This window comes from Lepidochelys olivacea, assembly GCF_965140295.1.
Source record: "Lepidochelys olivacea isolate rLepOli2 genome assembly, chromosome: 10".
Lineage (NCBI taxonomy): Eukaryota > Metazoa > Chordata > Testudines > Cheloniidae > Lepidochelys > Lepidochelys olivacea.
Window position 1 is genome coordinate 22,396,236 of NC_140420.1, and position 22,312 is coordinate 22,418,547.

General features: G+C 40.2%; 1 protein-coding gene and 1 long non-coding RNA gene across 8 annotated transcripts in view; one reads left to right on the top strand and one right to left on the bottom strand.

The window, feature by feature from the left end:
* MRTFB (myocardin related transcription factor B) overlaps positions 1-14,014 on the top strand; it is a 202,579-nt gene extending 188,565 nt beyond the window's left edge. For 2 of the 6 annotated variants that reach the window (XM_084640395.1, XM_084640397.1), the window contains one exon: positions 12,068-14,007. In XM_084640395.1, the coding sequence (XP_084496521.1) occupies positions 12,068-12,603 (536 nt within the window). In that variant the 3' untranslated portion in view covers positions 12,604-14,007. Of the gene's footprint in view, positions 1-12,067 lie in introns of all 6 variants that reach the window. The other 4 variants (XM_084640394.1, XM_084640396.1, XM_084640399.1 and 1 more) reach the window with 3 other exon arrangements.
* Positions 1-22,312, bottom strand: part of LOC311526933 — a 54,285-nt gene that overhangs the window by 5,613 nt on the left and 26,360 nt on the right. The window contains exon 3 of one of the 2 annotated variants that reach the window (XR_014713199.1): positions 17,192-17,317. The exons of the other annotated variant lie outside the window; for it this stretch is intronic. This is a non-coding gene — a long non-coding RNA (uncharacterized lncRNA). Of the gene's footprint in view, positions 1-17,191; positions 17,318-22,312 lie in introns of those variants that run through there. 2 annotated transcript variants of the gene reach the window in all.

Below are 22,312 nucleotides of genomic sequence, written 5' to 3' on the forward strand. Positions count from 1 at the left end.
ACTTCTTAGCCTTAACAGTTAGTCCTGCCTCCCTTATGCGCTCAAGGACTTTTTGTAGATGTTCCAGGTGGTCTGCCCAGGAATCCGAAAATATGGCCACATCGTCAAGGTAGGCGACTGCATATTCTCCTAATCCCGCTAGGAGACCATCTACAAGTCTTTGGAAAGTGGCGGGTGCATTTCGCAGCCCGAAAGGGAGTACATTAAATTCATACAGCCCGAGATGTGTGATGAAGGCTGACCTTTCCTTGGCAGATTCATCTAGCGGTACCTGCCAGTACCCCTTGGTTAAGTCCAAGGTAGAGATGAACTGGGCCCTTCCCAGTTTCTCTAATAGTTCATCTGTGCGTGGCATGGGATAGTTGTCTGGGCGAGTTACAGCATTTAGCTTACGGTAGTCCACGCAAAAACGTATTTCCCCATCTGGTTTGGGAACTAGAACCACTGGAGATGCCCATGCACTTTCAGAGGGGCGGATTACACCCATCTGTAACATATCCTGGATCTCCCGTTCTATAGCAGTTTTAGCTTGAGGAGACACCCGGTAAGGTTGGACCCTAATTGGGTGAGCATTACCTGTGTCAATGGAGTGGTATGCCCGTTCAGTCAGTCCTGGGGTGGCTGAGAACGTTGGCGCGTAGCTAGTGCACAGCTCCTGGATCTGCTGTCGCTGCATACGCCCAAGGGTCATGGAGAGGTTCACCTCTTCCACACCACCAGCACATTTCCCTTCGTAGTAGACACCTTCAGGCCACTCAGCGTCGTCTCCTCCCTGGGCTGTAAACTGATAAACCTTTAATTCTCTGGAATAAAAGGGCTTTAGAGAATTAATATGATACACCTTAGGCTTTCGGTTGGAGGTGGGGAATGCTATGAGATAATTAACAGCTCCCAGGCGCTCCTGGACCACGAATGGCCCTTCCCACGATGCTTCCATTTTATGGGCCTGGAGCGCCTTTAAGCCCATGACCTGGTCTCCTACTTTGAAGGAACGCTCTCTGGCATGTTTATCATACCAGGCTTTTTGCTCTTTTTGAGCATCCTGTAAGTTTTCTCTAGCAAGGGCTAAAGAGGTTCGGAGGGTGTTTTGTAGGTTGGTTACAAAGTCCAGAATGTTAGTTCCTGGAGAAGGTGTAAATCCCTCCCATTGCTGCTTCACCAACTGCAATGGCCCCTTAACCTCACGGCCATATACAAGTTCAAATGGGGAAAACCCTAAACTGGGATGTGGTACAGCTCTGTAGGCAAAGAGCAACTGCTGCAATACTAGGTCCCAATCATTGGAGTGCTCATTTACGAATTTACGTATCATGGCCCCCAAAGTTCCATTAAACTTCTCCACCATGCCATTTGTTTGATGATGGTAAGGAGTGGCAACCAAGTGATTTACCCCATGAGCTTCCCAAAGGTTTTTCATAGTTCCTGCCAGGAAATTAGTCCCTGCATCTGTGAGGATGTCGGAGGGCCAACCTACCCTGGCAAAAATGTCTGCTAGTGCCTGGCACACACTTTTAGCCCTGGTGTTGCTTAGAGCTACTGCTTCCGGCCATCGGGTGGCAAAATCCATGAAAGTCAGTATGTACTGCTTTCCTCTGGGTGTCTTTTTCGGAAAAGGACCCAGAATATCCACAGCTACTCGCTGAAATGGAACTTCAATGATGGGGAGTGGCTGGAGAGGAGCTTTGACCTGGTCTTGGGGTTTTCCCACTCTTTGGCACACCTCACAAGACTGGACATAGGTAGAAACATCCTTGCCCATTCCCTCCCAGTGGAATGACCCCCCCAAACGGTCTTTGGTCCTGTTCACCCCAGCATGGCCACTAGGGTGATCATGGGCTAAGCTCAAGAGCTTGGCCCGGTATTTAGTTGGAACTACCAACTGTCTCTGAGGATGCCAGTCTTCCTGGTGTCCCCCAGAAAGAGTTTCCTTGTATAAAAGTCCTCTTTCTACAACAAACCTGGATCGATTAGAAGAGCTGAGAGGCGGTGGGTTGCTCCGTGCCGCCGTCCAAGCTCTCTGGAGGCTTTCATCTGCTTCCTGTTCGGTCTGGAACTGTTCCCTTGATGCTGGAGACATCAGTTCCTCATGGGATTGTGGACCTAGGCTTGGTCCCTCTGGAAGCGATATAGGGGATGGAGCTGTTTCTGTTGACTGTGAACCGCTCTCCGCTGGTGCACTATGTTGGGATTCAGGCTCCGGCTGAGCCTCTTGTGTAGGGTTATCGGCTGCTGCCAGTTCAGGTTCGGTGGGGCCCTCTGGTGTTGAGGTTGCAAGTACTGGATTCAGTGCTGACACAGGGTCTGGTGTTGGTTGTTCGGCTGGTTCCGGTTCTGGGACTGGTTCCGTCTGGGTCTCTGGGACTGGATCCACTACTGCTGTTGCAGACATTGGCCTGGGGTCCAGGTCCATCACCTCTGACTGGGTCCTGATAGAAGTTTCCGGAACAGAGCTAGGCCTCACGGCTTGTTTAGCCTGGTTGCGGGTGACCATTCCCACCCTCTTGGCCTGCTTCACATGATTGGCCAAGTCTTCCCCCAACAGCATGGGGATGGGATAATCATCATAGACTGCAAAAGTCCACATTCCTGACCAGCCCTTGTACTGGACAGGCAACTTGGCTGTAGGCAAATTGAAAGAGTTGGACTTGAAGGGTTGAATCGTCACTTGGATCTCTGGGTTGATTAAATTGGGGTCCACTAAGGAAGCATGGATAGCTGACACTTGTGCTCCGGTGTCCCTCCACGCGGTGACCTTCTTCCCACCCACACTCACAGTTTCCCTCCGCTCCAAGGGTATCTGGGAGGTATCTGGGCCTGTGGACCTCTGGTGTGATTCCGGTGCAATGAACTGTAATCTGTTGGGGTTCTTGGGGCAGTTGGCCTTTACATGCCCCAGCTCGTTACACTTAAAACATCGTCCAGCTGACGGGTCACTGGGGCGAGGAGGGTTGCTGGAGAACGGGGTGGTGGGACGATAAGGGGTCTGGAGGGTTCTTTGGGAGGTAGGTGGGGCTTTGGGCGGCCCCCGGTAATAGGGTGTGGTCTGGGGTGGTCCCTTCTGGTCTCCGCTCCAACTGCGACCAGTTTTCTTCTTCTCTGCCACCTCCACCCATCTGGCTCCAATCTCTCCTGCCTCAATTACAGTTTTGGGTTTCCCATCTAGGATGTATCTTTCTATTTCCTCAGGAACACCCTCTAAGAATTGTTCCATTTGCATTAGGAAGGGCAAATTTACTGGAGATTCAACACTTGCTCCTGATATCCAGGCATCCCAATGTTTTACAATGTGGTAGGCATGTCAGGTAAATGACATGTCTGGTTTCCACCTTAGGGCTCTGAACCTCCGACGAGACTGCTCGGGTGTTATCCCCATTCTGACTCTCGCCTTGGATTTAAATAGTTCATACTTGTTCATGTGTTCTTTAGGCATTTCAGCTGCCACCTCAGCTAAGGGTCCACTGAGCTGCGGCCTCAGCTCTACCATGTATTGGTCAGTAGAGATGTTGTACCCAAGGCAGGCCCTTTCGAAGTTTTCTAAGAAGGCCTCAGTATCATCACCTGCCTTGTAGGTGGGGAACTTTCTGGGATGGGAAGTGGTACCTGGAGAAGGATTGCTAGGGTTTGTTGGTATATTCTGCTGGGCCTTTATCCTCTCCATCTCCTCCACATGCTTCCTCTCTTTTTCCTTCTCCTCCTCCTTCAGCCGCATGAGTTCTATCTGTCTTTCATGTTCCCTTTGTTTTTCCTCAGCCTGAAATTTGGCTAATTCCAGCTGTAGTCGAGCTGAGGATTTGGCCATTCTAACCTCTCTGTTTTTAACTAACTTTACACCCGAGGTTTAGAAATAAACAAACAAAACTTGGCTGTAAAATTTTGCTGTGCTGGAATAGAATACCTATTCTCTGATAGTGATTGTCAGCCTACAGAAAAAGACAATTCCCTTGTCTCTGCTCTGGGCCCAAATTAAAGCAAAAAACCTCCAACTACTTGGAAACCTGCTTACCCAGCCCAAAGAAGAAAAAAAATTTCTTTTCAAACCTGTGCTCCTTGTAAAACAAAAAAAAAAAATCAAAATCCTAAAAAAAACCCTGCCACTTTTGTCTCCAGGCAAATGGGTAGAGCACACACCCCCTATTTACTTTTAGGAAGAAAAGAAAAAAAAAAAAACCTCTGGGTTGGAAGACTGTGAATTTCCCTGCAGGAGTTAAGTACCCTGCCTCCAGGCAAAGAAAACCTGCAATTCACAAGATAATCCCCTTTTGTCTCTGCTTGGCCACAAAGCAGAGAGAAACCAAGCTGCTTTCAGTTTCAAAGCTGCCTTCTGGACTTCCTAAAAATTCCTTTTTAAAATCTGTATTTCTAGTTCAAAAAATCTCAACTGGATCTCAAAATAATTTCAGGTTAATCCCACCGCTGTGCCACCATGTCACGGTTCCTCCCCCACTCTGAACTCTAGGGTACAGATGTGGGGACCTGCATGAAAAACCTCCTAAGCTTATCTTTACCAGCTTAGGTCAAAACTTCCCCAAGGTACAAAATATTACCCCCGTTACCCTTGGAATGGCCGCTACCACCACCAAACTAATACTGGTTACTGGGGAAGAGCTGTTTGGACGCGTACTTCCCCCCAAAATACTTCCCAAAACCTTGCACCCCACTTCCTGGACAAGGTTTGGTAAAAAGCCTCACCAATTTGCCTAGGTGACTACAGACCCAGACCCTTGGATCTTAAGAACAATGAACAATCCTCCCAACACTTGCACCCCCCCTTTCCTGGGAAATGTTGGATAAAAAGCCTCACCAATTTGCATAGGTGACCACAAACCCAAACCCTTGGATCTGAGAACAATGAAAAAGCATTCAGTGTTTTACAAGAAGACTTTTAATAAAAAATAGAAGTAAATAGAAATAAAGAAATCCCCCCTGTAAAATCAGGATGGTATATATCTTACAGGGTAATTAGATTCAAAAACATAGAGAACCCCTCTAGGCAAAACCTTAAGTTACAAAAAAGATACACAGACAGAAATAGTTATTCTATTCAGCACCATTCTTTTCTCAGCCATTTAAAGAAATCATAATCTAACACATACCTAGCTAGATTACTTACTAAAAGTTCTAAGACTCCATTCCTGTTCTGTCCCCGGCCAAGACGACTACAGACAGACACAGACCCTTTGTTTCTCTCCCTCCTCCCAGCTTTTGAAAGTATCTTGTCTCCTCATTGGTCATTTTGGTCAGGTGCCAGCGAGGTTACCTTTAGCTTCTTAACCCTTTACAGGTGAGAGGAGCTTTCCCCTGGCCAGGAGGGATTTCAAAGGGGTTTACCCTTCCCTTTATTTTTATGACACAGGGGTATTTGGGAAGTAAATTACTTATCGTTCTGATCCAGTTCAGAGGAAAGAGGTGTAATTAAAATCTGCTTTCTGTAGATTTATATGAATTAAATTTTGAAAAAAAGTGATTTGTATTTAAAACAAAAGGACAATGCTATATCCAGAGTCTTACAAACACGTACTTTTGTAAATTTAATATATTCCTCATCTGCCATTCTAGAAAACGTTTCTTCCCCATTTGTCTAGAACATTGTTTCTCAATGACTGTTCCATGGACTGGTGCTGGTCCCTGGTATCGAAAAGGTTGTGAAACACTGCTCTAGAATACTGGCCATTCTGCTCATGCTTCCTGTCTTTTTCTGGGCTCTTTCACATACCTCTCCCTCCCTCCCGACTCCATGAATGTTAGCAAGCCTGGAGAACCACTTCAATCACTCTCTTTGGGTAAGTTATTTAAGTGGTAAAAGTCCTCAGTAGCTTCCCCTTTCTAACAGGGTACAAGAATAATTTCCAGGGTCAGTCTTCTTGATGTGGTTCTAGTTCTGCCGCTACAGATCCTGTGTATTACTGACTATCATTATCACATCAAGCCAATTATGGATGCAGAGTTTTTGTATCTGCCACCTGAGAAAAACCTGCACTCTAATTCTCACAATTCATTATGTCTGCTAACAGTAGTATAGTATTGTTTGGTAGGATAGAAGAAAAAGACACATGAAAGGAAAACTTCATATTAGAATCTGGAAAAGACAACATATATAGAATAAAGCATGTTTCCATTGTAATGTACAAAATTAACACGTTAAAACCTAACCCTCAAAGAAACTATTGGGGGAAATAGGCATAAAATGTGCACACACACACACTAGTTAATGGCTAACTTCCTGTAAATTAAGGAAGTTAAATTAAATAAAGTAAATTAAAACGTGACTTAATTAAAATAAATATTAATTAATTTAATTAATTAATATTTCAGTCAGCATTTAAACTAAGGTTAAAGATCAGAAAGCAACTCTGAACAAAAGAATTTTGCAAACTATCATTGGCATAAAACTATACATAAAATTCATTGTAAGCTGAGAAATGATTAATATACTCAGAGGAAAATGTTCTGATAGCAAGTAATCAAATTAGTGTAATATTTAGTGTTGCTTCCATAAGGTTATTGATGAGTGCCAAGATAAAAACCTGATTGTTCGGCAGTAGCTGGAATTTCAACCACATCCTAAAAATCTATAGTATTTCTGTTAGTCAAAATTAACTGAAGAGTTATAAGAATAAACTTGAATTACACAATGCAGAGATTGTATAATCTGAAAGCAAAACAGCTGCCTGTACAGACTAACCACAATATAAGACCTTTGTCATGATCAAGACTATTACACAAAAATTCAAACATCTTAATACAGACCAATCAAGCTTTGTTTAATGTATACAAATGGTTCTAATGCTCCCAAAAACATCTTCATGCTAATGGTTCTATGCTTCTCACTTCAAAATAATGATGTAAAGTTACAGGAAATGGTAAAGAACACATTATTATGCTTACTCAGGTATATACAAACATCTGTAGTAGAGGGTGAAGAAATTATGGTTTGATCAGTCAGAGTTATTTGCCAATTCCTGTAAGTTTTGCAAAAAAGTTAAACAAAAATACCATGGCAGATATTTTCCATCATCTTATTAAAAAGGAAAGACCCCCCTTCCTGGGTTATTGCCCTAACCTACATGAGCTCTGCACTAAAAACCTCTGCCATCATAATGTGTTTTTAACACTTTTTATACCAACAGAAGCCCTCTTGCAGATGCAGTTATACTGGCCAAAAAGTGCTTTTGCTGACATAGAAAAGGCCCTACTTGAACTGCGGCTGAGTTGCAGACAAGCAATAACAGACCTTATTATTATGGGCACACGGCAGGGCATCCACTGTCAAAATTGCAGTGGAAGCCTAATATTGTGGAATCTGCAGTATTGCAAATTAAGCTGGGCCTTAGATATAGCTTATATTGTTTGGGAAACTAGTGTGAACTATACCAGCAAAAGCACATTTTTGCCATGAGAAACTGTCTCTCAAATTGGTTAGTCTCTAAGGTGCCACTAGTACTCCTTTTCTTTTTGCAAATACAGACTAACACGGCTGCTACTCTGAAACCTGTCTCTCTACTAGGCACATTTACTAGAACAGCTATATACCAGCAAACCTTTTTTAGTGAAGACTAGACTCGAGAAAACTGTGTGGATTGGTAGACAAAAAAAGCTTTTCATTGTCTTCGCTTAAAGTTTTATGTGCAAAAATTGTTTGTGAACTCTGTTCAGTTAGTAAATGTACAACAGAGGTGTGATCTTGCAACTAGTTCCATTAACTTTACTGGGGCTATTTCATTAAAAGCAGCAGGATTGAAGTTTAGAAAGAGCTAATAAACAAGGCATAAGAAAAAATGTAGGCATACTTAGCCTGTCAAAAATTAGAGGGAACATTGCTTACAAGTTGAGTGTGCAAAAAAATTTCTTCTGTGCAAATTTTTGCAGCAGAGTTCAAATTTGTGCACCATGAGGCAAATGTGCCCAAGTGAGTAAAATGCTTATACATTTAAAAATTTGCAATTTATGTCTATTTATATGGGTTTTCAGATAGAGACATCATAAGTAAAAAAAAAAAAGTTTTAAATTTTAAAATTTTCCTTTAAAAAAAATCAATAAATGATTATCAGCTAAGAATAAGATATGTAATTACAAATGCATTTTAATTTCCTTATTGGTGGAAATGTCAGGCTGCTAAACTAACCTTACTGTTTTTCCCCACAATCTTTTTCATTTGCCCATTTAATATAAACTCTGTCCACATCTGTCAGTCCTCCATCCAGCTGGTAACTCTTAATACACATCAGCATGTTCAAATGATCTACTTGTAAACAATTCCGTAGTTTGTTTTTTAGAGTGTTCATTAAGCTAACACCACACTCAGAGTCTGCACCTGATGCTAGGAAGGTTCCTCCAATATCCATCAACTTTGCAAGATCCTGAAATGTTCGTTCTGGTGAGCAAATGTCACCATATTCGGGAAACTTAAAACCAAGTGGCTTTTGATTCTTTTGGCTACTGCAAACTTGAAGTCGTACTGACTGACTATAACAATCTCTTCAGCAAGTCTTTGTATTTTGAACAAAGGGATTTGACCTGATGACTTCCAAAATTGAAGTCACACTTAACTATTGCTGCACAATCAAAAGCGGACTTCATCCTCTGGAAACCTGTCTGCCAAATGTGCACACAAGATATTTATGGAAGTTATTATGGAACTGGTATCAATTTCATTATTTTCTTGAGAGCTCATATCTAAGAGAGCCTTAACTTTGTCACTCCATAAGAATCTCCAAGGTACTGTCTTCTGATCTTGTTCAGTTTACCTCGGGCAAAAGGAAATGCTTCAAGAGGTGTAAGGCCCTGTTTCTGGAGCAGCGTGGATAGTGAAGCCAGCTCCGACAGAACATCATTCAAAACTTCTAATGTTATTCAGTATTCCATGGTATTTAGCTTTTTGTGGCAGTATTTAGAAACCGGATCCGTATCTTTATCCTGCTTAAAATATTCCAGAAGAGGATTAGAGTTTGAGTAAGTGCTCGAAGTGCAAAGTGCCTACATAACCAGTGCACTTCATTGAGTGGCCTGAAAGCCACTGACTTGCATTCAGAAGCATCCACTATTTCCTGAAATTTGCATTTTCTCCTGGATGACCAACAGAACACCGTGTGGACAGTTCTCATTAAGGTTTTGATGTCTCTTATCAGCTTGACCTCTTTCCATTCATCAGAAATCCCCAAGTCTTCCCGGTGTGCAATGCAATGTTGCTGAACTAAGTGTGGAATATCACGTTTCAGCTGAGCAGCCATGCCATTGAGTTTGCCCAACATCACGGAGGCACCATCAGATGTGAACATCACCATTTTCATTAGATCAAGTTGGTGGTTTTTTAAAACTCTTTGATTACAGACACTATTGAAACAGCATCATATTCTTGCAATCATAATAGTCCACCAAACGAAGGTTTATAGTCTTCAGAATTTATGGATCTATATCTAAAGTAGAGTATCAAGTATGTTAATGGATATATCAGTGCTTTCATCAACAGCTAGAGTATGAAATATTGCCAATGCTATTTCATGCATGAGGTCATTTTGGACAATGCAGTTGATAATTTCAATAAATTCAAAAGTATAATTTTTACTTCTCCAGCTCACTGGTACTTTTCCATATGGTCATTAATATCCTGAACAGAAAGCTTTGAGCTGTTCATTTTAATAGCCAACACCGCATTGTCAATAAATACCTTGATTTCTTCTGGGTTTGAGCGCTTGCATTCAAGATTAATTTGCCTCCTCTGCTTTTCAGCTGGACTTTCAAGAATCATGCTAAGCAATCTGCTCTGTAAGGAAGGGTTTTTGTTTCTAAGTCTTGTTACACCATCTATATGAGACTTATTTGACAGATGATGCTTTCAGAAATCCAACTTCCATACATAGTTCCACATTCTTCCTGTTGAAAATTCTCCCAGAGCTCTGGCATCTCAACAATGTACACAAACCACTCGGTTGTCCTCATCATATGTGAATATTTCACAAAGTTTAACAGGCATTACACTATGTGACTTTGGTGTAACCATCTCTATAGTCTCATCCAGCCATCCAGATTTAAATGAAGTTGCTGTTCTTTTATGCTTTAGACCGCTAGACAGTGACATTTTGGGATTGACTGATTTATTTAAAATTAATACTTTTATTATATGGCTACTATTTCAGTGTGCTTAACAAAAGGGCAAATGGGAGATCATTCAGATCAGGAAACCGGAAGTTTGTGCATAGCTCCGATCACATCCATGTATCTGTGGCAAAAAAACAGTAAAACATCACAAGTAAATGTATGAAGTCCAATGCCTTTGAAAGATTTCAATCACGAAAACACTTACCTTTGTTCATTTCTGGGAAATCTTTGCAGTTCCTTAGCAACTACAGCTAGGCATTTTGACTTATTCGCATGTACTTGAGTTTGTACACAGACTACAAGGAGATGTGTGGATCCCCCCGTCCCGCTGTGATCAATGTTGCATGTTCAAAATGCTGGTGGGGAGGGGTATGATTCATTGCCCTCCTTTCCCTTTCCTGCCCCCCTTGCCAGCTAGTAGAATCTGGCTGTGTTGATAGATGGTGAGCAAATAATATCAAAAGTCACCCATAAATAGGGTGACCAGATTGCAAGAGTGAAATATCAGGACACATTGGGCGAGTGGGGGAAGAGACCCACACAGCTTCCCTGGCCTACACCCCCTGAACCCACTATGCCCAGAGCCCCCCCCCACAACCTCCCACATTTGACACAAATGCACAGTGCTGTGCACACCACCACCCCTGCCCACAGCCCCAGCACCCCACACAGAACCCCCCCCACTTGCTAATTTCCCAATACACACAGATTTCTCCTTCCTCCCAGTGCCTTTCCCCACAGCCCCACCACAACAATGCCCCACACAGACCCCCACCCACTGCCCTGACACACACATCTCCCCCCCGCTAGCACCCCAAAACACACAAACCTCCCGCACTGCCCAGCGTCCTCTTTACCCTTGCAGGCCCCACACACCTCCCAGACGCTCACTCCACCACACCCTGCCCCCTTCCCTGGCCGCACTCACCAGCCCTCCTGGGAGGTTTCTGGCTCCTAGGGTCAGAGTGGCGAGGGGGTGTCTCCACTCTCCATGTGCTGTGCCCGCCACAACTGTGAGCTCTGTGGCTCCCACTGGCCGGGAAAAGCACTAATGGGAGCTGCCGGAGCAGGGCTTGCAGGCACCGGCAGCACATAGAGACCCAAAGAGCCAGCAGGTCCCTCTGGCTCTTAGGGTCGGATCAGGTTAGGTCAAGGGGAGAGGCACCTGCAGCAGGAAGCGCCGCCACGCCAGCCCCAGGACTTTGGCGGTGATGGTGAGCGGGCGTCCCAACCGATGTGCGGTCAGGACACGAGACAAATGTGCGCATGGTGTTTCCCCGTGTGCCCGGGGTTTAGAATCTGTGTGCGCGTGTGCACAGCTTAGAGGGAACAGTGCTTGTAAGGTTAAGTAAATAGTTCTGTTAGCCTCCTCAAGGATTTGTGCAGTTACTGCTTAAGTAGAAATGTCCTTTTAATAGGAACGACACTAGGTGAGCTCTTGTTCTAAGGTAATATTTGGTACTAAGTTAGTGAAGCAGCTGTATAACCGTAGTAAAATACAGTTGGACATAGCACTAGTATTTCAGATCTTCAATTTAGAAAGACCATGGACATCATGTCAGTCCTCCTCAAATTAAATACAGTATTTCAGACTTGCTGAAATATTACTGACAAGAAAAGAGGGAGATCAATTTAAAAGACCTCGTGTCTCATTATTTGCAGTGTTATAGCCATGTTGGTCCCAGGATATTAGACACATGTAATGGATTAGGCAGCATCTTTTATTGGACCAACTCCTGAAAAAGCATTCTGTGTAAGCTCAAAAGCTTGTCTTTTTCATCAACAGAAGTTGATCCAAGAAGAGATATTATCTCAGCCACCTTGTCTCATTATTAAAATGATAAACAACTTCACATGCTTAGTTTAGGATTTACAGTTCATACCTCAAGAAAGTATTTAGTAGTTGAATATTTGAAGGTACCTAATTTTTTTTGCCCTTTATTTTCATGGATTTTTTTTTTCTTTTATACAGAGATTTCCCTCCCTCTAAAAGAGGAACCATCTCCCATTTCCAAAATGAGACCAGTTACAGCCAATATCACCACAATGCCAGTGAACACAGTAGTATCTCGCCCTCCACCACAAGTCCAAATGGCACCTCCTATGTCTTTAGAACCAACAAATAGTTTGTCGATAAGTTTGGAGAATCAACTTGAAGCTCTCTTGGATGGACATTTACCTTCAGGTAATGAAATTCCTCAACTAGCAAGCAGTAGCGAGGACAGAGAATCATTTTCTCTGATTGAAGATCTTCAGAATGATCTGCTTAATCACTCCAGCATGCTTGATCATGCTCATTCACCCATGGAAACAGCTGACCAACAATTCACTGCTAATAGTTCCTGTTTATCTCTTGACCTTCCTGACACAAATTTAGACAATATGGAGTGGTTAGACATTACCATGCCCAATTCCTCATCAGGGCTTACTCCTCTGAGCTCTACTGCCCCAAGTATGTTTTCCACTGACTTTCTAGATCCACAAGACCTACAGTTGCACTGGGATTAAGCTATAGAGGTACAGCAGATGAAAACTTCACTTTATCTGTTTACGGTATAGGTCCTTTGACACTATTCTGATTGCAAATAAGGTAAATTACCACAGAATGATTGGGAAGGAGAAATGCTTGATGCTAATTCTGCATTTATGTTTAACTATACAAGTAAGTTTCTTTACCCTTCTATTAATAATGCAGATCAGAGCCATCTGGGAATTATACTTCACAGGTCAAGAGAATGATTGTAGTTATTGATGGAAAAGTACCACCAAGAAGAAAGCAGTGTATATAGGAAATAGCATTGAGATACCTTCATAATGCTCAAACGAACTGCAAAATGTGTGGTCATTTGATTAGACTTTAAACAGAAGAAAAATAGTGCAATCAGATTTCAACCTACTGTACCAATAAAGAGTAAACATTGTTTGAGGGAAGGTAAGATATCTCTGCACTTGATTGTTCCTGTGGACAGCCTGAGCCAAGATCAAGAGGCATTGTAAGGGCAAAGGCAACTAAAAGCACTGGCTGGTTCAGTGAAATTTCACTAGTCTAGAGTCTTTAAATTTGTTCAAGTTGTTTTTATATTTTATTTTCTGTGACTTTTAGAAAATTCCTCTTACTCTCTTTCATTTTTAAATCCTGAAGGAAGAACTGCATCCAAAGGGATATTTTAAATGTAATTGCACACAATCCACTGTAGCAAGGCCAGGTATATTGAGAACACTGAATTTTCTATAGCAACACTTTGGATTTATTAGATATGTGTATATCAGACAGTTATTTGTATACTTTTTACCTTTGTGACTTGTACAGCTTATTTTTGTGGAGGCAGAGTAGCAGTGGTCACCAAACCAATAGACTACAGTATTCTACGAATATTTAATATCCAAGTTTACTTCCATTGTTTCAGAGACTATTTGCTAGAGACATTCATCTAACCAAATATCTCAAAGAATCATTTCAGGATATTAAAATGTTTACAGGACAATACAAGAGGAGTTCCATGTGATTCTTGTAGGCCCTGATCTTGCAAACATTTATGGACATGAGTAAGACATGCTGACCTCAATTAAAATTTTTGCAGGATCATGGTCAGAATACATAAGATGTACACAAGATAGTGACACACCGACTCCCTAACCCCTGAACATCTTAGGTAAAGAGCAATGAAAAAATAGAAAAGCTTCAAGATGTAAAATTCAACACTATTAAGGATTAATGCTTCAGAATAGATGACTGTAGCAAAAAAACAGTAGTTAATTGAGGGCATGCTGGATGGGTAGCAAGGGGGTTGTCATTTGTTACTGCATGCCCATAATTTGCTCCTTGTAGAATTTCTAACTTTTTAGAAACTAACATGAAAATACTTTGAAAAACAAACCAGAATGCAAATAAGAATTAAATATTCTAGAACTCTTATTTTATTTCTCATACAATAACTTTAACAGTATTGCTGTAACTAATACATACATATTCCCACAACATTAAGATCAGAAATAAAGCAATTTCTGGGCTGAAAATGGGTCTCAGTTCAGAAACAATTGTTTTTTCAGTTTAAAAAATAACATTTAGTAAGTGATTAGTGCACAGTGTGGTGTTAAAGCTTATGCCATTTTGCAGAGGTAAACTGATATCAAAGAAATGCTGGAAACAAACTAAAAGTGGCTGCTGTTAACTGTACAGTAACCATTTTAATAAGCATACCAAAATGAACTTTCAAAATGGCTGTTAGTACTTCTAGATTATAATAGTCCAAATTCTTATAACTTCCTAAATTACCAATCATGAAGTGTGAGCCATTAGTTCTGCTTGGGCAGAGTTCTGTTAACTAAGTATAAACACAGAAATCCAGACTAATGGATTACATCACAGACTTGGGGACTAAATTAGCATCTGTACTTTTTGGGATAGAGCCAATCAACATTTTAAAACTAATTACATATCTTGATATGAAATGTTTGCAAACACTTCATAAAAGGCCACGCTTATCAAGATGCCATATCATACATGTAGTTTGGTTTTAAACAAACATTCTAAGAAAATATCAGTCATATTAACAAAAAAAGAAATTCAAAGTTAAGGGATAGGATGCTATCCTTATTCCTCACTGTTGTGCCTAGATACTGCCAGAAGTAGTTGTGCATACAATACTTGGGTATAATGTTACATAAGGACTGTCTGCCTTAAGATTTGATTGTCTTGGCTTTGGTATTATACATACTGTTACTTATGTGTAGTATTTTGCTTTTAATATTGATGAATAGAGTAGGGTTCTTCAGACAATAAATGAACAAATACCCTGACCTTTACCCATTCCACTTGGCGACACGCTCTGTGGGGGGTGATCCTATGAGGTGCTAAGTGCCTAGTCTGAGTGTTAAAGGCACTCAGCACCTTGGAGGAATAGGTGCTTGGTCTGGTAGCTAGACCTGTGTATGTAATTTATATTGTTCTACGCTACTATGTTAGTATATTATGTATGATATTGTACTAAAAATGTGCAGTGTGAAATGTGACACCAGACCAAAGATGGTAGTAACAAAATGGCCCCTTTTGTCTTTGCCTTCTGTTTAAATGTGATGAAGGTGATTTTAACTAAAGTCAGTTTTCTAGTTGAGGAGAAAGAATTTTTTTGATATGCATGTAAATATAGCTTCATGCTGGCAATATTGTATAGTATATTGCTATACAAATACCCTTATTGGCAATGTAGAATGTTAACAAACCCATAGGAATCTGTGTGCAGAAAAAAAATCCCATACATCTAAAATATGCTGATACCAGTACAGAATTGCTTTCTACTCATATTGGCTCAATTCATGTAAAACTAAGGGATTATTATACCTGTCCTTGAAACAAAAATGTGATTTTGTACAATTCAAAATTACTTGTATTGTAAAACCTTACACACACACAAATATAGATATACATATGTTTGCTTTAAAGTGTATGTTGTGAAATGTGCTACAATATTTGCCATATTCATACATACCTGGCATTGTGGAAAATTTTTCTTGTGCATGTTTTAAATGATCGTTTTTGTAATATAAAAAAGACAAATCTTTAACAATGACTGTACAGACTTGTGACTGCTACCACTAGAGTGGTATTTCTCATTGTGAGAACAGTTGCACTTGCAAAAGAATGCACTGATACCAAATTCACCAAGCTAGCTAAAGTAGACTAACAAAACATGGTTCCTGTGAACTGTGCTGTTAGTGGATGGTAACATCACAATTAAGGATACCATTTTTATCACTAAATTTACCACAGAAACAGTTTTTCTTCTGCACTTCTAGTGCCCTTACTGAGGCATATAAGTTTACAAGATACCCTTATATGCCATTTTTCTTGCACACTAAACAGTTGATTATCCCGGTCATAAATTTAAAAGGCTTTTGAAGGGCAGAATTTATGGCAATTGTTCTCTGCACAACTTTAGGATCCAATCCTGAAACCTGAACTTGCAACAGTGAGGGTTTTCAGAATCAGGTTTTTAAAGAACGAAGTGCCACAGCATTTAGGAAGAACTTCCTACTCCTATGCTGAAATCTTTTTTAAACAGTTATTAAAACATAGTTAGTTCACCAAGGTAACCTTAAGGTAGGTAAGCAGGTATATAAAACAAGCAACATATGGATGTTTTCTATTGGTATTTGCCTATCTGCCAATATACAACACACATCTCGTAGGGCTGAAAATTGTAACAGGCAACATAATTGATAACCCAGCACAAGCTGTCTAACTGCTTTAAAGGTCACAAAAGACGACTCACTGTAATCACAGAATACTTTAACTGGAAGGGCCTTGTAAAGCTGACTGATGCACCATCATTTATTTGGATTGCATCCTAATTTTTTTTAAACTGGAAAATAAATAAATAAATAAATATTAGGACATAGTGCCACAGAATTCTGAATAAAGAACCCTTAAATGCTGAAACACTTTATACAGTTGTAGAACTGTTAAATTTTTAAATCTGTTTTCCTATCACTTTTCTTATCAATCAAATAAACATAGCTGTAAAGAGATTAAGTGGAACATGCATAAGAGGATCATTATCTGAGCTCTCAAATCTAATTAACCTGTATGTTTGAGCAACAGTCCCCTTTTACATCGAGTTGTTAAATGTAAAAGGAAATTGGAAGCAAGCACTGAAGTTCATGCATCAGTGCAGTTCCACATTAGAAAAGGAGAGACTGCATTCTGCAGTGTCTGAGTTTGAATGCAAGGAATTTTCTTATCCAGTGTGTAAAACGTAGCTTTAGAAATCTAGCAGTCATCATGGTAACTGTTTGAGGGCTATGTTTCAGCAAAGAATAGGAACAAGTACATCTTTATACTACAGTGAAACAACTGTGATTTTTTTAGGTAAGACTACTGCTTAAATAATCAAAAGGAGATACACAGCCTCAAATAAAATAATAGGAACCAAAGCATTGTCATTTATATTGCCAAAGGAGGCATTTTGTATTTTAAAGGAAAAAAAGTCAGTCCCAAAAGGTATTATCCACTTACTTAATTATACTTATTAAAAATTAAGGATGTAGATATTTCTGAAGTTGTTTTTGATGTTAACAGCACACATTTGTTGTTTTGTTTGAGAAATTGTATTAAGTAATATCTGGTTTCTCTCTTCATTGTTGCTTGCAGTAGAAATAATGCTTATCGTGATAGGTGTTTCTCTTCTTATTTTCATAGTCACAATTATGTCTTAGCATCTCACTTTATGAAAAAAGAAGAAAGATACTAATCTGTAGAGCCCTCTTCATTTAAGCACTAGTTTATTAAATAAAAATTATGGCAATCAGGATGTCCATTTATGTTTGCCTTTCTAGAAGAAACCATGATGCCTTTGTATTTGCTGTTTGCACCCCTGAGATAAATTCCATATCTTTGAATGCCATATGTTTTGCACATTGTACTGTATATATGTAATGCATACTGTATTTTTATATGTGTAGTACATTTAACAAATATTTTGTACATAGTGGCAACATTGTAGCTACTGAGGAAATGTCTGACATCAGCATTTTTGCTATGTGTCTCAAATAAAAAAAGAAACTGTGTACATTTTTTGTTCATGTCTGACAAATACTACCATTTCAGAGAGTAATCAGCAAAAGCAATCAAAAACATACCATCAGAAATATTCTTAACTCTTGACCCACTGCTACGGTAACACCTGGGTAACCACAGCCCCAAAAAGGAATGAGAATAGAAATATATAGGTACAAATACCCTACAAATGGATTTTTAAAATGTAACAGCATAACAAATTGAAGCCTTTAAAATTTAACTTTCGGGGGGATAAAAACAACCAAACAAACAAGGATATTTGTAAAGGAGTGAATACCAGACCAGCTGCGTGTTCCATTCTAGAAATTAAGTAGAAGATCCATACTGTACATGGTATATTTTATATTTAGAACTATAGAAAATTATCTTGCCAGCATCCAGACATCATGATTTTAAGCAATAAAATGAAAATCAACTAGAACTTTCCTTTAAAGACCAGAAAAAAATGAGATGCCAAATACCATGTGTGGGAGCAAACTTTTGCCACTTAGCTAGAAAATGGACAATGGCTTTTGGAGATTATTAGCAGGGTCATATTGCAGTGGAACACAAATTCACCAAAATCAGTTTTACACCACACTCTCCATCATCAACTGAGGAACACGAAAAATTGGGTTTTTTAATTACCAGGGCTAAATAGCAAATTCTTATAACTACTGGAATTATAAATACTATGTAGTCATCCCTTCTATAAACTGTAAACAGAAAACCACAAACCTGACAAGTTCACTTATTTGAACATGTTTTTACAAGTGAGAAAACAACATTTTGGGAATCAGGTGTGAGAGTAATGTTATTTCCATTACTTTATAATGCAAATGAACATTTCTGTGCAGCTCTTTAGAAATTCCACTGTTGTGGATCACTACTCCTATTCACAAATTTTTTTTTTTGTTGAGAAAACTGGTATCAAATACCCTCCAGTTTATGTTGTTTATGTCAAATGGTTTAAAATTCACAAAGTGTAATGCTTGTCTAGAACAGTAAGAACCCCTGCATAGCTGCTGCGTGTTTATCTGTTTCAAATGGAATAGAAAAAAGTCATGTTCCATAAACATAGCAAATATTTCTTCAAGACTGACAATCATTCAGCTATACACACAGCTTCCGTTTACCCACACAAGGTAACATGCTACTTGCAGTACTTATTAGCATTCATCAAACTATAAACCATAGTTCCAAAAAGGTTTGGAGCATAGTTCACAGGTTGACTATCTTATATAAAATGTAGGTATACTAGACTAAAGTCTCACATTCTTTGATACAATTCTTGAGCATGATAGAGTTCCCCATTTAAAGCACACCAAGTCTCTTCCCTCTCTCCCATTAAAAAAAAAAAAAGGATTTGAAACACTGATGTATTCTACAAAGCTTACCAACCAACATTCAACACTCATCATTGTCTATATATCTTTTCAATGGTAAGCTCATCAAGGCAGTGACCTTATTTTTGTAAATTTTGCATACTAACATTCAGTGCTTTTTTTTTTTCCATAATGCATGGCATGCCAATACATGCCTTAAAGTGAGAGAATATTTGGGGTCCTATATGCTGTTCAGCCCACACACAAGTAAATTACAAGGTCCTTAAAATCAAAGCTAAGCAAGCAGTGATGATCAACCCTAGTCTAACAGATCAGTATATGATGTAAAAGTTAAACATTTTAGGAAATACCCCTGCTTCAAGTGGTTATAAGTACTGGACAAATGCATAATTTTAAAAGTGAAGGTACTCTGGAAGTATTAATTTTTACTTGGCCACTCACATAACAACTAACTGGAATGAAAGGAACTGAATTAGTCAAGCTCTGGCAGTATTTTAAATCCATACAAGCAATTAGGTAATACCATGCATAGAGATGATCTCTGTTCTTTGAACAAGCCAAAAATAAAATTTTAAATAAAATGAGTCATCCGCAGTCCCTGGCACAGAGTGCAAGAACGTCAAGTCATACAAAGCTAACACCGCATGACTAAGTAGAAATGTTTAAGGAGACAACTGAACAGGCTTTAATCCAAACTTACCTATGCTAAGAAAGAAAAGCCAACAAAACTGAGGAAGCTGAACTCAATCACAGAGAAAACTGCAGTACACTACAATATGTACTGATTGTTTTTGGCAGCAAGAGAGAATGAGCGAGGCTGGATGCTGTTTTGGATTATTCATGCAGGTGACAGAAGAAAATGTCTATCTGATTTGGATTTTCCTAAAAAGCCCTATCACTGTAGTAACAAAGTAGCGAGTACTGTGATATAAAGCTAGTTACACTTAAACAATGTCTACTGGCCAAGAACGGAGATGTTTTAGACTCCTCACTGGCCCCTCCCTTTGGCTGTGTCATCACTACATACAACAAGGCTGGAAGGATGCACTTGACACTCATAAACTAACCACCAAACGTGGGTTGAATTTTTTTTAAATGGAATTTTTCAATGACAATCACATCATTTTGGAAAAAAAGATCAATTATTTGAAGAAAGTGACTACTGGGCTTGGAGAATTTTGACAACCAATAGATTCCCATCCCATCATTACCGGCTCCCAGTGGAGCAGATTACTGTCATACCAGTGAAAAATGTCCACAGAAATTATCTGCAATACACAGCAGTTTATTGAGAAAGAATTACACAAGTGGTAAAGGGTTATATTAAGCACATAACTCCTATGTTAGACATTATGAGCTATACATTCCTCTTAGCAAGTCTCTCTTTCACAAACAGGCCCTGTGCTAGCCTCACGCAGTTCCTGCTTGACAAACAGAGAAGGTGGTTACCAATTTTACAGATGGCTTCTTCTCTCCTGGTCTGTTTTTCTCAGTCCTCTGGCCTGTCTCAGATTCCCTCAAGGCAAGGCCTTGGTTGCCTTTAGACCCCTCTGGTTCCCAGCCCTACTCGAGCCCACAGAGCAGAGTTTTGGCTACTCTGTCCAGCAGCGTTGCTCCTTCAAGTGTCAATTAAGGAATCCCAACCACAGTAATTTACTTTGCTTGATTCTTACACTTTTTTTCCTCAAAGGAGTCATACGTCTGAAAAGCATGCTCCGTGGGTGTTGGGTTACTAATTTGTACCTAATTAGTGTTTTAGAAAGGGAGGGGAGGGGGTGGTACCAAACGAAGATCACCCTACGTTTACTCACTTATCAGTCATTCACTATGGCTCTCTGCCTGACGTCCTTGCAGTAAGGTCATTATAACCAAGTCAACCTGTGCTCCATGCTGGAGCTTTATACATGTGATATTTACTTTTGCATGGACCCATATTTGCTGACCAATAAGTTCAATATCGATCATACATGCAGACTTTGCCAGTTCTTTATCAAATTTGTTTCTGCTTAAAGGGAACCTGCTCCCAGGATCCTCTGCAGCCATTCAGCCATGTTTAAAATCATGTCAAGTTATGCTCACTTCATTCAGTATGGCCATACCAATTTGGCACCATCCCAACACCTGAGCACCAATTAAAGTTCAAAGTCCATTAAATTTTGTTCTAGGATGAGGAAGATCAGAGTTGCATATGCTGTAATAAAACAGTCCAACAGTTCTCAAACTGTTGGGACCCCAAAGTGGGTTGTGACCCCATTTTAATGGGGTCACTAGGGCTAGGGTTAGACTTGGTGAGGCCCAGGGCTGGGTCTGACCCTGAAGCCCCAAGCCCCACCGCCCAAAGGCTTCAGTCCTGGGTGGCAGGCCTCACTTTATAGGCCCCCTGCCTGGGGCAGAAGCCCTTGGGTTTCGACTTTTCGCCCCCTGTCCCCCGTGACCTCGGGGCAGTGGGGCTTGGGTGGGCTCAGGCTTCGGTCCCCCCTCCTGGGGTTATGTAGTAACTTTTGTTGTCAGAAAGGAGTCGCAGTGCAGTGAAGTTTCAGAACCCCTGTAATAGTCTAACAGTATTTGAACCCGAACGTAAAAACTCCTTTGATCTGATGTATTACTACAGTAATGATGCTTTTGCATCACTTATGGTGGAAAAATTAATATCATTTCCTATACACCTACACTAATAAAAATGGAGTACTTGTGGCACCTTAGAGACTAACCAATTTATTTGAACATAAGCTTTCGTGAGCTACGGCTCACTTCATCGGATGCATACTGTAGTAATAGCTATTACCAGCAGGAGAGTGGGGTGGGGGGAGGTATTTTTTCATGCTTTGTGTGTATAAAAAGATCTTCTACACTTTCCACAGTATGCTTCCGATGAAGTGAGCTGTAGCTCACGAAAGCTTATGCTCAAATAAATTGGTTAGTCTCTAAGGTGCCACAAGTACTCCTTTTCTTTTTGCGAATACAGACTAACGTGGCTGTTACTCTGAAACTAATAAAAACCAACGTCGTAGTACTTAAAGAAATAAAGACTATTAACTTTAAATCTCTTAAGTCTTTTAACCTCTCCAAGCTCATCATCAGAAGCAAGCTCCCCACAGACCAAGACACAAAATCAAAGCAGCACCAGATCCTACCAGAACAGAAAACCTTCAGACATATCTATATTCCCCCATGTCACACCTTTCAAGATCCATGGGTGCTACACATGCCTATCACAAAATGTGATGTACCTCATCCCGTGTATCGAAGGTCCCAAAACAACTATGTGGGTGAAAACAATCACACAGAAAAAGAATTAATGACAAAAATACCCTAT